General features: G+C 36.2%; 1 protein-coding gene across 1 annotated transcript in view; it reads right to left on the bottom strand.

Annotated features, from left to right (window-relative positions):
- Positions 1-11,152: 11,152 nt before the first annotated feature.
- The window catches only part of CDH13 (cadherin 13), a 1,354,681-nt gene continuing 1,348,576 nt past the window's right edge, over positions 11,153-17,257 (bottom strand). The window contains exon 14 of the mRNA XM_074209753.1: positions 11,153-16,869. Within this exon, the coding sequence (XP_074065854.1) occupies positions 16,862-16,869 (8 nt within the window). The 3' untranslated portion in view covers positions 11,153-16,861. The remainder of the gene's footprint in view (positions 16,870-17,257) is intronic.

Here is a 17,257-nt window from a genome sequence, read left to right as displayed (position 1 = left end):
CGCCTGACAAACCACTACCCCAAAGCCTCCTCTTCTCTACCCTGAGTTGCCTCAGGAAGATGGCTGGATCCAGCCTCCCCCAAAACATAAAGATGCTCCCTCCACCCCCTCAGCAGCTACTAAAGACTTCACGGATGCCTGTCAGATGAGAGATCTTTGCTGGGTCTATTGATACCATTACCAACCTCCCCTCTCCTCAAGGGGATTTCAGCACTCTCTGTCAGCATGCTCCCCTTCTTATTTCCCTCCTCCAGACCCATTCCACAGACTTATGTAGACTTTACAGATGCAAAAGAAAGCACTTGGTCTATATAATCTACAGTAATGTATCCATTGTATTCACTCACAGGAGACCCCATACCCAGTCTGTGCAATGGGAAGAATTGCAAGCCCTAGCCTTGGTCCTTGTCTGCTTCCCCCCCCCTCCCATCCTAATGTAAAGGAGAGGGTTTACTTGTGTTTTTGTCCCACAGATTCCACTGCCCTGCTGTGAATTCTGGACCATCTAACCCGACCTGCCTCTCTAGATGATGCTAATCACAGCAGAAGCAGCAGCAGCACAGTAGCAACGGCTCCCCCCCCCCCCACCTCCAGCTTCCAGATCACCTAGCTATGTAGGAGCCCTGACCAAAGGAATGCAAAAATGTCTCTAAACAACAATAGATGAAACCCAAGACACAGAGGACTGAGGGAGAAGAGATGATTGCCCCAACCTCACAGCAGCACTCCAGTGCGAGCTCTTTACCTTAGCAAAAAGAGCAATGAACTTTAAAGCTAGAGGACATTTGTCCCTTCACCAACTCCTTGTTACTATGCTATTCCTGCTGAACACCACACCCCAAGCATGGGTCACCCCTCGGTGTGCAATTATCCCCTTCCCACCATTCTTTTACCTGTGGGTCATGATGCTTCTCTCTTGCCTGCTTACTGGCCCCAGAATTTCAGAACCTTGTACACTGGACCTAAGATTACCAAACAACCCCAAACCCCACACACCCCTCCCTGCCCTTACCTCCCTGACACTAGACACTCCCCCCACTTCTGGTCTCCACATATCCCCTGGACCCCGTGTAAAAGCCCTTATGCATTTCGTGTTGTCTATTATGTTTCTTATTATTTTGCGGTGTTTATTATAACTATCCAGGTCCCCCCCCTTAATGAAAAACAAGGGGGAGATGTGGTAACACAGGCTATTCTAACAGCCATGACACAAATCATTTCCAAGTAAACCACCCCCTGGACAGTCTCAGGAGCTGGCACGCCACCCTGAGAGATAAGGTGCACTGGAGTCCTTGGGAGCTGGACATTCTGCCCCATAGACCAAGGGTACTAGACAAAGCTGTGTTTTACCACCTCCCCGCTAATGTACCCCCTAAACCTGTAACACAAGACACTGCACATACACCCCGCTTCTTAATCCCCTCAATTACGTCATTATTCTTTGTTCTACCCCGGAAGACCTAACAGTATATATGTAATAGCTAAGCAGTAATAAAATTGAGCTGGAGGCATAAAGCAGTGGTGGCTTGACTCCTTATTCTCAGCTCCCCTCTGGGAGGGAGGTCGTCACTGTAGGCCCCAAGGTGAAGCAAGCCACAACAGTATACCATCATATCATCTATAAAGAATGAAAGTTTTGCTTCTTCATTGCCAATTCTGGTTCCTTCAATTTCTTTTTCTTCACTTATTACTAATAGTAATGTTGATAATGGACATCCTTGTTTCACCCCTAAATTTATTGAAAATGCTCTGAGTTTATTCCCATTTAATATGATATGTGTTGATGGTTTCAGATAGATATTATTATTTTAAGGAAATCTCAATTTATTCCTAAATTTTATAGTATTTTAATGGGAATGGATGTTGTATTTTATCAAAGGCTTTTTTGGCATCTATGGAGATAATCATATGATTTCTGTTGGTTCTACTATTGATATGTTTAATTATATTTAGTGTTTTCCTAATGTTGAACCATCCCTGCCTGCCTGATATAAATCCAACCTGATCATGGTGTATAATCCTAGTAATAACTTGCTGTAGTCTCACTGCTAAAATTTTATTTAAGATTTTTGCATTAATATTCATTAGGGAGATTGGTCTATATTTTTCTTTGTTTTAGTTCTACCTGGTTTAGGTATCAGCACCATGCTGGTGTTATAAAAGGAGTTTGACAGAACTCCTTCCTCTCTTATTTTTTTAAATAGCTTTTGTAGAATAGTAATTAATTGTTCCTTAAGTGTTTGGCAGAATTCACTTGGAAATCCATCTGGATGTGGAGATTTTTTCTTAGGGAGTTTATTGATTTCTTCATTTTTCTGAAATGGTTCTAAGTAATTTATTTCATTTTTTTGTTAATCTAGGCAGTTTGCATTTTTGTAAATATTCATCCATTTCAGCTAAATTGTCCAATTTGTTGGCATACAGCTACGCAAAGTAGCTCCACATTATCTCTTTGATTTTCTCCTCAATAGAGGTTAGTTCAACTTTTCATTGTTGACTAGTAATTTGATTATTTTCTTGCTTTTTTTAATCAGCTTAACCAGAGCTTTCTCTATTTTATCATAAAACCAACTCTTAGTTTCATTTATGAGTTCAATGGCTTTCTTGCTTTTCATTTTATTAATCTCTCCCTTGATTTTCAGAATTTCTAATTCGGTATTTAATTGGGGATTTTTAATTTGTTCTTTTTCTAGACTTCTCAGTTGTATACCCAATTCATCAATCTCCTCTTTCAATATTATATTCATGCAGGGTTTTAGAGATGTAAAGTTTCCCTTCTAAACTGCCTTGGCTGCATCCCATAAATTTTGGTATGATGTGTCATTATTATCATTTTCTTGGATATAATTATTTCTATTATTTGCTGTTTGATCCACCCATTATTTAAGCCAAAGATATTTAATTTCCTATTAGTTCTTGTTTTATCTTTCCCTGACCCATGATTACATGTTATTTTATTGCATCATGGTCTGAGAAATGTGTTTTTATTATTTCTGCCTTATTGCATTTGATTTTAATACTTTTGTGCCATAGTACATAGTCAGTGAAGTGAAGGTGCCATGTAATGCCAAGAAGAAAGGTATATTCTTTTCTATCACCATTAAGTTTTCTCCAGAGGTCTATCATATCTAAGTTTTCTAAGATTTCATTCTCTTTCTTAACTTCCTTCATGCCTATTTTGTTGCTAGATTTATCTAATTCTGACAAAGGGTGATTGTGGTCTCCCATTATTAAAATTTTGCTGTCTATTTCTCCTTGTAATTTAATCACTTTTCCTCTAGGAATCTAGATTCTTCACCACTAGTTGCATATATATTTAGTAATGATAAGCTTCATTTCCAATGTTGTTTTTAAGAAGATGTAGTTTTCCCCCCTTATTTCTTTTAATAAGATTGATTTTTGCTTTTACTTTGAGATTAGGATTGCTACCCCTGATTTGTTTTTAGTTGGCTTTTTTTTTGCAAGGCAATAATGTAAAGTGACTTTCCCAAGGTCACAACTAGGAAATTATTATACATCTGAGTCTGGATTTGAACTCAGGGCCTCCTGACCCAGGGCTGGTGCTCTATCCATTGTGCAACCTAGTTGCCCCCACAGATATTTTTATTTACAGTAAGTCATAATATATTTTGATCCAACCTTGTATCTTTACCCTGTGTCTAGCACTCTACTTCACGTGTTCCTTGTAGGATTCTATATTTTTAATGCATTCTGCTATCCACTTCTGTTTTATGTGATACTTCATCCCATTCACATTTGAAGTTAAGATTATTAATTCTGTATTTCCCTCCATGCTTTCTTTCTCCATTTATATTTATCTCTTTCCTTTTCTCTTATTCTTCCTCACGAAAATTTTACTAAGTTACCCGTTTTGACTTTTCTTTGAAAAAATTAACTTTCAGGTTATTTTCACTTATACATTCCCTTCCCTATTATCAGTCCTTCTTCCCTTATTTTTCCCTTTCCCAGCCCCCCCTTCCCTGTAGATTGTTAGACTTTTAAACCCAAGTCGAAATGTATTTTATTCCCTTACTGGGTTAAATCTATTGAATAGAATTTACTTAGCATTCACATTCTCCCTTCTTTCCCTCTAAAAGTATAAATTTTTATGCCTCTTCTCTTGCTGATATTTATTGATCTAATATTATTAATCAAGTATCATCAATCACAGTTTGATTATTGGATTGTCTCGTAAGCTCCTATTGTTATCAAGATATCACAGATTGATATCTTGTTGCTTGATAAGAAACTTTGACTCAAATTGCATCAAATTATAATTATAATCATTTTTTACCTCACTCCCCCTTTTTTTTAGATTTTGCAAGGCAATGGAGTTAAGTGACTTGCCCAAGACCACACAGCTAGGTAATTATTAAGTGTCTGGGCCGGATTTGAACTGAAGGCCAGTGCTCTATCCACTGCACCACCTAGCCACCCCCTTACCCCCTTTTTCAAGTATCTTTCAAGTACACACAGTTCTCTTCACAAACCAAAGTTCATCCAAAGACGTCTCATTTCTTAAACGATTTGTACCCCTCTCCCCAGGCCTATTTTCTTTCACACTTTACTTCCCTCTCTCTCCACCCAAGGTACTTAAAGTCTTGTTAAGTGCAGCTAGACCTATTGTGTCTCCCACTTTATCCCATTCCCCAACCAGGGTAATTAACCCCTTTTTAAGTGAAACACTCCAAGTTGATTTAATTAACTGTAAGAATCTTGAAGAAATCTAAGTACTGGGAGATCTCATTCAAGAACTTTACAAATGTTAGGGTTGTAACAGAGACACTGTCTCAGGACCTAGAAATTTATGATACCCTCATTAGACAACGTGCTAAGTACATTGTAATTGAAGTGAGTCAAAGTATAACGAACCACAAGTTAAACCTAACACCCCTGCATTTTTTTTGAGAGCATTTTTGTCTCAGACTTAGTGATGTCATCTTGGACCTCTTCAATTGAGATACAAGACCCAATTATACCCATATCCTATAGGTTCATTCTCTTCAATTATATTCTATCCTGTAATTTACCTTAGAGAAGTAAAGTTCTAAAGAATTAGAAGTGTTATAGTTTCCCTTTTAGGGTTGTACACAATTTGATAGTCAACCCACATTTGTTTAAAACAGTTTTGTTTTTTCAGTCCCCTTCTCATTTACCTTTTTTATGCAACTCTTCTGTTGTGTACTTGGTGAATGAATTCTCTTCTCAGTTCTGGTCTTTGTGTCAGGAAATTCTGAAGACCTCTATTTCATTGAACATCTATCTTTTTTCTTTGACAGTATATGTTGAGTTTTGCAGGGTAATACATTCTGGGTTGTAATCCCAGGTCCTTAGCTCTCCAAAAATATGTTATTCCAGTTCTTCATATCCTTCAATGTTGGGGCTAATAGGTCCTGTGTAAGTCTGAATATGCTCCATTTATACTGGAATTGTTTTCTTTTTGCTGTTTACAATATTCTCTCCTTTATTTGAGGGTTCTGGAATTTGGCTATTACAGCCCTTGGAGTTTTATTCTGGGGTCTCTTGCTGGATGGGTTCTGTGGATTCTTTCACTTGTTATATTGTTATCTTGTTCTAGTAGATTGGGATAGCTTTCCCTTATAATGTCCTCCATGGTGTTTTCCAGGTTCTTTTGTTGGTCCGAACTTTCTAGTAGTCCAATGATTTGTAGATTGTCTCTCTTGAATCTATTTTCTAGGTCATTTGTTTTCCCTAGAAGGTACTCTACAATTTCTTCAATTTTTCCGGTCTTTTTATTTTATTTGATGGAATCTTGTAGTCTTGTAGACTACAATTTTAATTTTTAGGATTTTATTTTCTTCAATTAGTTTCTGTTTTGTTTTCCAGTTGATTATTTTTACTTTTTTTTTAGGTTTTTTTTTTTTTTGTAAAGCAATGAGGTTAAGTGGCTTGCCCAAGGCCACACAGCTAGGTAATTATTAAGTGTCTGAGTCCAGATTCGATCTCAAGTACTTCTGACTCCACAGCCGGTGCTCTATCCCCTGTGCACCTAGCCACCCCTGTTATTTTTACTTTTAATGGAGTTGATTTTTTTGGTCAGTCTTTCACAATTTTCCTGCATGACTTTCATTTCTTTTTCCATTCACTTCTTCCTCTCTTCTTTGGTTTTTAAATCCTTTTTTAAGCTTTTCTATGAGTTTTTGGTTTTTGAGTCCAGTTTATAGAATGTTTTGATATTTCCCTTATGAATGATTTTTCACAGCTTTCTTCTTCAGACTTAGATAGTATTGCTGTCATCTTTGTCTGTAGAGTAGTTTTCTATAGTGAGTGCTTTTATAGCTTTTTTGTTCATTTTTGTTGTTGTAGTTCTGCTCCTCGAATATATGGAGTACAGATCCAAGCTTTTATTTTGCTGGGGCTGGAATCTGATCCTTTGCTCAGTTGTTGGCCAAGATGTTGTCTATGTAGTCCAGGTCTTGCCTTTGCAGAGGGATTTTTTTCCTCTACTTTATGTCCAGGTTCTGAATTTACAAAAGATTGTTCTGAACCCAGTCCTATCTTTTGCCCCAGTGTTTTCATGGTTCAGACTTTGTTTAGAGTTGGGATCCTCCCTGCTGGTTTGCTGTCAGGACCTCTGTTATTAAGCTGTTGGGACTGGATTGTGGCTAAAAGACTGGCTTTCCCTGCTCTCCTGGGCTTTACTTCTCCTCTTCCCCAAAAAGACAGACCTTCATTGAAGATCCTCCAAGGTATCTACAATTAAAAACTTCCTTGAATCTTCTCTTTTTCTTGGTGGGATCTATAGTGTGAATGTCAGAGTAGGGGCTTCATTTACCTTTGGTAGCTAAAGGCTCTGGGAGAATTTAAGCTTTGTGCTGCCATCTTGGCTCCATCCCCTTTGCCCCTCTCATGTTTTCTCTTAAGAACTTTGGAATTGATTGTATAGCAGGGTAAGTCACTGGCACTGGACTGCTCAGCATGGTCTGCCCTCACCTGAGATGAAGTAGAATTGAAACAGCTCAGAGTAAATATGAAATTTGCAACTTTAGAATAGATGCCCCAGGTCTTCACATGGATGATTTGTGCCTGAACATTCTGAGCTGATATTGGTCTGTTTAGTCACAGTAAGGTGCACTACTACTTATCTCTAACATAGTGATGTTATTTTGGTCTTCTTTGATAACAAAGGACAAGAGCCATACTGTAACCACCATCCTTATTTTACAAATGAGAAAACTGATGCAAACAGATGCCAAGTAACTTTTCCTATGTCACATAGCTGAAGAAAAATTTGAATTCACATCTTCTTGACACCTGAGTTAGCAATCCACCTACATCCCTCATATTCATTAAAATGCATAAATCATATTAAATTCATAAATTATGCTTTTATCACAAGATTTTAAAACTAAATTCATGGACATTAGGCTAAGAAATTGTGCCTTAGAATAAAAGAACTTTAAAATTAAGTGGGCTCTTTTTTTAATGTTAGTTATTTTCCTAGTCATTGTCATGTTAATTTTAGTGACATAAAATATCATTACCCAGATTTTCTCAAGCCCCCAGGTTTAACACAAAAAAGAAACTTTCTCCTTGGTAAAAAGTTCAAGCAAACATGACCTTTACATTTCTGGATATTTCATCTCCTCAGTTCAAGTTTTTGTACATGCTGCTCTCCTAAATTCTGTGTTAAAATTTTACATTGTTACTGATTCTGATTCCCTGGATCACTGAAAGACCAGTAAAACACCCCAGGGTATTTGAGATGATGAAGATTTGTTAATGAACTAATCTTAAAGTATTGCTGAGAATTTTGAGGCTATTTGTGTAGGTTGATATACTATGACAAAGGTAGCATGGAGAACAGTTAGTCTATCCCCCACAAAAACCCTATAAGACCCACACTCCTGTCTACCAGTCAGATCAACCCATCTCCATCGTATTCATTCTGTCAAGTCCTTAAAACTATTTGTCTTTGCCCCTACTATATCTCCTCTCCATTCTGCCTGCCTTCCTCTATGATATCTCCAAGTCTCCTGCCTGTATGTGACCTCCTTCTTATGCCATTTTCCTCTGTACTTTCAGTGCTGCTTGCTCCTGAACATCAGATATACAGTTAAAGTGTCATTTGAAACATTACTCTCCACTACCATTATGGCAGTTCCTGCAATAAATGGGGATATCTGTCCCAATTTCATAAATTCATAAATTAATTAGCAATTCAAATTCCCAGTTTCTTCAGCTCAGATCACCTCTCTTAAATGAAGTCTTCCTTAATCCCTCAATTTATACTTTTCCCTTCCCCAAAATACCTAGAATAATTAATCTGGTAAGTAGTTTGTATAAACTTTCATGTGTATATGTGATTCCTTTGATGGAAGGTTTTGCACCTTAAATACAAAGACTTTTGTTTATTTTTCCTTGTATCACCAGCACCTTTTCCTTCCTTCTTTCCTCCTTTCCTTCTTTCCTTTTTGATTAAAGTTGGTTGGTTGTTCCTTCCAAGGATCAAGGGGCAAAGCCTCTTCAATCAGAAAATGAGAATCCCATGTCCCATATATTCTAGAAGAATGGTCAAATTAATACTGAACAAATTTAATTATCCAGTAGAATTGGTGAGAGTGAAACCTGAGTCTTACTCAGGTCTGTGACTCAATGGTTCTTTCCCTTTTTCTGGAGTCACTATATTGGCCTATTATTTAGCTATTTGTTGTTGAGCAGTAGATAAGAAAAAACATGGTATAATGCATTGAAGACCAGACTTGGAATTGTGAACACTAGTTTTCAAGTCCTCTGACTGACACATCTTAACTATAAGATTATAGATAAGCCTCCCAAACTCTCAATCTGCCAAGCAATTAAGACTACAATACTGACAAGTGACTGATCTGTATCAATGGTGGGAATTTCTATACTGAATATTTCTACACAAATGAAATTATAGCTTTTGAGCCTTCTTCCCTCCCTCCCTAGCTCCCTCTGTATTTCTCTAGTTTTCTCTTACCTAGCGATGATCTTGGATTACAGAAATATTCTTTATAACTTCCTCTATAATCTATATGATGTTTTTCCTTTTTATAATTTTTTTAACCAGGACATTTTAGAAATTTCTTTAACTCCCATTAGAAAATTTCCAGTGGTTGAATGAAAGAGATATTGTTGGTTGATTAGAAGTCATTTTTTTTGACCTTTGAGAATACTAGACTAATGATAGGTGGGTAGGCGGACAGGCAGGCAGCATCAGGCCTTTAGTTTCTTGTACTAAGGGAATGCTGACTGTGAATTGCCTAAGACAGAATGTACAAGTAAACCCCAGGTGGCCTTTACTAGAAAATTTAACAAATAAATCACAAGTTTATTTGCAACTACATCATAAATCAAGATGTTTATTTACACCTCAGAAACTGTGAGCAATTCAGCAACTAGGACTCAAAGGAGCTGCATCAGCATCAGAATTAGATATTTTAAAACAAAAACTTTCTTCTGTTTTGAGTATTTATGAAAAGGAAATTTTTACAATTATGAACATATTTGAGAAGAGCTCACTATTGAGGAGAGGAAGAGGAAATAAGTGCTCATTGACACTTATATTCCATGAAAATGTCGATTCTTACCCCACAGCCTATTTTTTGTTTCTTCTACTAACACAGTTTCTCTCTCACTTATTTGCTTTACAATCTGAATTCTAATACACACACACACACACACACACACACACACACACACACACACACACACACACAGTATATAACACATATTATTTTACAACAAAGTAATTTATGTTGCTAATTTGGAGATGTCATTAGTCTCCAAAATAAAAAAAATGTTTTTACCCAGTAAAAGCAGAGGGAGAACAGAGCTTGTACAAGGCCATGCTTACATCCTTTTATACAAGTAATTTACCCATAATGAAAGTATAATGATATTTTCCTAAGGTGTATCATTTTCTGACATAGGTACTAATCAGATGAGCTTTTGAAATTTTGAACTAAATGAATCCCAGGATATTCAAGTTTACAACATTCAGATGCCTAAGTCAACAGAGAGCAAAGTAGCCATGGAAAAAAACCAAACACTGCTAAGATGAATTGCTCATATGTCAGAGGTTGCTCTGGATCAGGATGTAATTTCCACATCTTCTTAAGTAAAGGGTCAGCCATTTCTGCTTAATTCATGTAATTATAATTGTTTATGAATTCTGATTCATGAATTCTTTCCTTGTATTTCTTTCTATGATCACAGCTGCATGTACTTCCAGAAAGACCAACTCTCAAATGATGAGTGACAGATCTTTCTCCCAAATATTTATAGTTTATTAGCTAGACTAATAATTGAACAATTAGAATACCAATAATAGTATCAATTTTATACAGTAATGGTATTGAACTTTCCTTACTGATTCTAATGACATTAAATAAATAATTTTGTGATTGAATAACAATGAATCAGAAATCAGAGTGGACAGCCTAGATGAGTGATGCTACTAGAAAGTTATGCCTTATGGGATGTCCGAATACTTAAGGGTTAAGATCAAGAAGAAAGGAATCCTTCCCTCTTCTATTCATGCTTATGTCAGGTAGGTACAATTCAGAAAATGAATTACTTCTCTTATGCTGTAAGTATATAATTGGAAATTTTCCATAAACTCTTTAGGATCCAACCACATCCAATACTTCAGAGATTGTCCTTCCCACCAGTATAATATGCCAATTTCCTGACAATCTAACAGTGGAGGAAGCTTCATGATTACCATTTCTTTTTCTCCAAAATCTACATTTCTAAACTAGCCATAGTGTCTTCACTATGATTCTAGTTGACTAAGAAAGTAGAAAAACAGGCAGTAAAGTTTGGATGATGGAACCTGTGAACCAAAGTAGTCACCAGTTTCTTTGTCAATTTGTCTGTGGGCATGTATCTACATCTGTGTCTTTTTCTATGCCTGTGTGTATGTATGTGATTCAGTTTGATCATTGCTATTTGTCCTTGGTTTTGGTTGGAGTCATATATTGAAGAATTATCATCATAAGGTTTAATTATTGGATCAAGATTCAGCAATTCCTCCTTCCCAAGAATTTTCTCATTCATCTATGGTTAGACTTCCTAGAAGAGAAAGAAGTTGGCCACCTGAAACAACATGAATTCTTTACTAGTTAATTTGAATGTCCTGATTCAACAGCACTAGTATGCTGTGTGTGTGTGTGTGTGTGTGTGTGTGTGTGTGTGTGTGTGTGTGTGTGTGTGTTCAGTGGGATGGAAAGATAGAAAGATAATAACTTGAAAAGAAATTCTGATTTGAACATTCATTGACTTATTTTAAAAGTTTCACATACAAAGTACATGGTTGTGGAAGTGTCAGTTGGGATTTATAGATTTTTCAACAATGGAAATTTCAAGGATTACTTAGAGAGACTGTGTCTAAATGATGACCACTGAAATGAACACAGGGTAAAGCTCTGGTTAATTTGATCAATTTTGGTAATTATATTCAGTAATGAGGGTCCAAAGTGTATTCTTTCATGTAGCAAATGAGAATTCTTCTCTGTCCTAATTAGATTCAGGTGAAAAGAACCAAATCTATTCTCTCATCTATGGAATATCAATATGGGTCCTTTGAAGTCAGGTTTAGTTATTTATTTTGACCCACAATACATCTTATTCTAGAAGTGGGGAAGACAATATATTAAAAAATAGTATCCTCAGATTCACTTTGGTACAATAATATACACCACACCCCAAGCCACCACATCAATTTAAGTCTACCTTGGTGCTTTTCATTTATCTTAAGTGAAGTTCACATCAGATTTTATTTCAATGGAATAAAATATGAACTTTTTTACAGTCCTTTTTAGAAGGTGTTTATAAAGTGATGTTTTTGAGAATTGATATCAAAGAACTCAAAAATCCATGCTTCTCCAAATTGTCCTGCTAAGAAAGTTGGCATGCTTATCAAATTGAAAATGTTAAGTTTGAAGGGGCAGTGATAACACTGAAAGATAGGATAAGAATGTAAATTGTGTCTGTAGGTTACAACAATGAGTCCTCTCTAAATAGATGAAATTTAACAGAGATAATTTCAAATCTTCAATTAGATTTTTAAAAATAAACACTCAGATACAAGTTTCGTAGGTAACAAATCATCTGAAAAGTATCAGAAAACTGACATTCAATATATCAATGATGAAACACAGGATTCAAAGAGTAAAGTCAAGCTTTGGCTTCATTAACAGAGGTATAGTTTCCTGAACAAAGGAGGTGATATTCCCACTCAATAGACAACACCTGGAATATTTTTTTGCAATGCTGAGTCCCATATTTTAGAAAGGAAATTGACAGGCAAACCATATGTAGATGTGGGCAACTAGTTTTCTAGGTGAATTCCACTTGTAAGAATCAAAATATCCTAGAGACTTCTGGGTATGAAGGTTTTTGAATATAAGAACTATTTTAAAATATTTGAAAAACTCTAAACCCAAAAAGGAAAATCATTTTGCTTATTCCCAGAGGATGGAACTAGTAGGAATTGGTCATTATCAAAAAGACAATTTTGGATATTATATTAATTAGTTGAAAATGTATTTTCTTGTGAAATGGTGAGTTCTTTCACCATTGTAGATTTTCAAATGGAGACTAGATGATCACTTAAGGAGAGTATTAAAAAGGGAAAAAATTGTGAAAAATTATTTCTGTTGATCTTTGATGAACTCCTGTTAAAAGTCTTTTATTTTTTTTCTGTAGGAAACTAAACCAAATAGAATAATTATGAGACAAACACCCAAAAATAATTCTCTATGAATTTTCCTACTGGTCACTCCTGAATTATCCACACAACACCAATATCCTTTGGAAGAGAACTGTTTTGTTGTCAAAATGCAAATAATTATGTACATGATTATTAAAATATTTTCAAATGAAAAATCTAATTATTTTAGGTTATATAATGAAAACCCATTATTTGTAAGTTCTTCAAGATCAGGCCAATGCTATTATGTTTGCTGAGTGAAGTTCAGTTTATCTAAGAGCCTAGAGACCCAACATCAAAGAATTGATTAAATGGTGATGAATGCTTTACTCTCAGATATTCACAAAAACAAAAGACAATAACAAAAACCCCTAAGGTATGGGGAGTGGGAGTGGGAGATTAAAGCTGTGTTGATGGTGGTAATATTCAAGTTGATGAAAAATATAGATTCTGTAAAATACTGGATTATGTCTATTTTAGTAGTAAGCATATTTTAAATAGCCAGCCATTCTCTGTTTTACTTTCTGATTTGTATTACTAAAAAGCAGTAGAAAAAAACTATAATTATTTGGACAATTCAAGGAAAAGTCTATTTTTATTCTTCAAAATTTGGATTTTTAATGTACAAAGCATCTTGGGAGTCTACTCTTAATTATATCAGCATTAGCTTAAAATAAAAGAAAATTCAATTTTTGGAGCTAACATTACTTTTTCTTACTTCTCTTTGATTAACATGCATATCCTAAAATGCCTAAAATTTTCTAAAATTCTTAAATTAAGTTCCTCTTAATTATGTCAGTATAAGCCTAAAATAAAAGAAAATTCAATTTTGAAATTAATTTTTTTTTACTTTTCTTTGGATACTATGCATATCCTTTAAAATGCCTAAAAATTTCTTAAACTTGGGACACATTTAACCTATCTATTCCTAGGAGTTTAAAGAATAAGGGAAAATCCTAGAGAAACTTATATGCTGCTAGCAGGTACTATAAGCATATAGGTGTCTGGTAGGGGCTAAATGTTAAGTTTATGTAGGAAGGTGATAACAGACCTTGAGGATCTTCAGTTGAGATGGAACACACTAAGGCCTAATGTTTCTCACTTTCTCTTATTATTAAGGAAACACTCATTCATTATATCCCTTTGTGTGATGTGTTTCACTATGTCAAGCTGTACATTGTATCTGAAAAGTTCTTAAGAGACCCATAAGTTCAAAAACAATTAAAATTTATTACTGATGTGTAAAAAATGAAGAGTTTGAAAGAGAGAAAATAAAATATAGTATATCTAGCTTCTCCATACAAATAGCTACCATCTACCACACCAGTTCATTTAGGTTTGGTGGTGCCTTTGAGAATGGCCTTTGACATGGAAACTTCAAGTTCTGAAGTTAGAACTTAATGTTTGTATATCACAGAAACTTCACTTTCCTTAATTTTTAGGTTTTTACAAGGCAAATGGGGTTAAGTGGCTTGCCCAAGGCCACACAGCTAGGTAATTATTAAGTATGAGGCTGGATTTGAACTCAGGTACTCCTGACTCCAGGGCCAGTGCTCTTTCCACTGCACCACCTAGCTGTCCCACACGTTCCTTATTTCTATGTATATTATTATGTCTGTGTGTGTGTGTGTGTGTGTGTGTGTGTGTGTATGTGTGTTGGGGGGGGGAGTTGGAGGATTGTTATCTACCTTACAGGATTATTATGAAGGGATTTTCCAAATTCTAAAGCTCTAGATAAATACGATATAATATGACTGGAGTAGTGGAAACAACTGATGTTTGAAGCAGGTTATTTTTAAATGTGACTAGTATAAGGTTTTCACTTTGCCCATACTTCTTCAGATTCATGTGTGTATGGGGGGGGGGGTATTTTTTTTTCCAGGCACTCCGGGATCATTAATGCCCCAGGTTTGCCTCTGCTTGGTGAGTCTGTGAACCCAAGCATTAAAACACCGCTGAGCAATGGAGTGTCCTAAGCTGAAAGAGCAAATGATGTTTCTTGATCTCCAAGAGGGGATTGTGGTGCAATTAGCCTGAAATTACAGTCACTGTACAAAAGAGCAGTTATCCTTCCCAGTGTTAGGAACATGAACCCAAGGCAGACTACCAGTGGAAACCATTACATATGATCTGGTTCTGTCATCCCTAACAACACGATGATGTAAATTAGTCATTAAAATAGTCAAAAAACTAGCAGAGGGAATTTGCTGTGGGTTTGTGCCTTTTCAGACCAAGCCAGTGCTTCCTCCATAAGACTACTCCACATGTCAAGATGATTCAAAGTATCGATAGTACTGAGGGGTCCATAAAAAAAGAATATTTATGACAAGGTAAAGCAGAGCATGAATGTAACTATTTTATCAGCAAAGAGGCAAAGGATCTGAGTCCATACAGTACTAGAAAATAGAGAAAAGCTATTATTCAGCAAAGTTAATCACCAATATCCATTTATTTCAATGGAGAAAAAAAAATGCTTTGTATTATGTATGTGTCCAAAAGATTTACTATTCAAACAAATACAGTGTATGGAGCACTAGCTTTATAACTTCAGGCAAGAAAGACAATATGTGACCCTAATCACTGGAAAAGTCTGACTAAAGGATGCAGATGCCAACACCTATTGCATAAGAAAGCATTATTTTTTTTTGTTTTGTTTTCTGTCGTTAAACCCTTAGTAAGCAACTGCAATAAAATATGCTAAGACACTTTTCTTACCCTAGTTACTGGCAAGCCCTAAGAAAAACTATAGTCTGTCACTACTTTTGTTTTCATATAAAAATTTGGTGTGAGCTTTGATGGTTCATGTACAGATTTTATTCATAAGATGAAGGTCTTGGGGCAAGCAGTAGCTGCCTTGTAACCTTTACATGCTCACAGAATAAAAATCAATTTTTCTTCATACATGATGAACACCTTTTCTCATAAGTTTTGCAAATAGTGGTGGTTGATTCACCAGAAGGAAAAAAAAAATTACTTACAAGACTTCCTGTATTGTATACGTACACGTATTTGTATAGTTAAAACAGATGTGTGTGTGCGCATGTATATATGTTTATGTATGTTTCTGGATTTATAAAATACAGTGCTGCTTATCTTCCTCAGGTATGCACATTATCTCACCTATTACCTATGGCGGGTTTATTACATACTAAGGAGAAACAACAGCATCTCTTGGATGACCCATTTCCCTGAAAAATGGGTTGGTGCCCATGCAAAACATTCCAGCCCTTTGCTTGGTATAGGGTTGAAAAAACCCTGCTCTATTCCTTCCAATCCCTCCAGATTATAGTAGATGGTACCAATGGAACTTGGTCTGGAGTGTTCTGTAACCCCTGAGGCTTAGAAGAAGGAATTCCTAACTTGGTAGAATGTTCTGTGCATACGCCCTCTTAACAGATGTGTCTGGTAATTTATTACCTGGGGCTGGAGAACTTTTGCCTCCAGGTCCAAGGCCAAGTTGGATGAGAAACATCAGGGCCATTAAGATAACTCTATAGCAACTGGGGGTCCTGGAGCCCCAGTGACAAATGTGGAGCCCCTCAGGGCCTTAGTGTGTAGCTGGGGGTTGAACACCCCAAAGTGTTAGCAGCTGCTTTAGCTCAGACTTCACCCTCAATAGCTGGGCTACTCTGCCACTACATCATTTAACCTGTCAGCATGAACAACATAGTAAAAACTAACCTATGTGTATAGTCTCTCAATATAAATACAGAGTGTGTGTATATATATATACATACGTATACTCATACATATACAAATACCAACCCACAGACAAAGCATTTTGAACAGCTGAATAGCAATATGTCAACAGATATCAAAAACAAGTAGTCATCCTTGAATTTTCTTTTTCTTCCATTCCCAGAAGGTCAAGTGAGATGCCATGATCCTTCAGAGCTCAGGTAACTGCACAGCCATCACAACTTGTGAGAGGATTCCATCAATAACAAAGGAAGGCAGGAGCTGTCAGACACTGGAGCAGAGTTCGAAAAACTAAGTGAAGTTGCAGACAAAACTGAAATCTGGAGCAATTGAGGCCTAGTTGAGAAGTACAGTGACCATAAACTGCAGTCTTCAGATCTGATTTTTTTTCTTTTTCTTTTTCTTTTTCTTTTCCCTGTTGCTATGGCAACTTTGTAGGAGAGCTTCAAAAGTCAGGAGTTCTTACAGCCCTGGATGGTAGAAAATATGCAGAGTTAAATCAAGGAGATCACAAGTTGATTCCCAATACTTTAGCTACACATATGTAATTAACCATAAGAGACACAAAAGGATTCTACCCTAAGAAAATCCCCTTTTGTGAACAGTGTTTTGAAGAAAAGAAATAAATAAAGTCATACCACTGGCTAGAGAGCAAGAGTGGAAATATTGGTAACAAGTTCTTCATTTTAGATACATAGCTATGATCACCAGGGCAGCCCAATACTCGCACTTTCATAACAACACTATGTCCTTTCAGAAATAGCTGGATTAATGAGTTATCATGAATGGTTGGATGTCACTTTGGAAGAAAGTCTCCAAGGTTATGTGAACCCCACGGTTGTATGTTGGGCTCTATAC

Source organism: Macrotis lagotis, chromosome 1 (assembly GCF_037893015.1).
Source record: "Macrotis lagotis isolate mMagLag1 chromosome 1, bilby.v1.9.chrom.fasta, whole genome shotgun sequence".
Lineage (NCBI taxonomy): Eukaryota > Metazoa > Chordata > Mammalia > Peramelemorphia > Peramelidae > Macrotis > Macrotis lagotis.
Note: the sequence above shows the minus strand (reverse complement) of the source record. Positions and strands in the feature narration are given on the sequence as shown.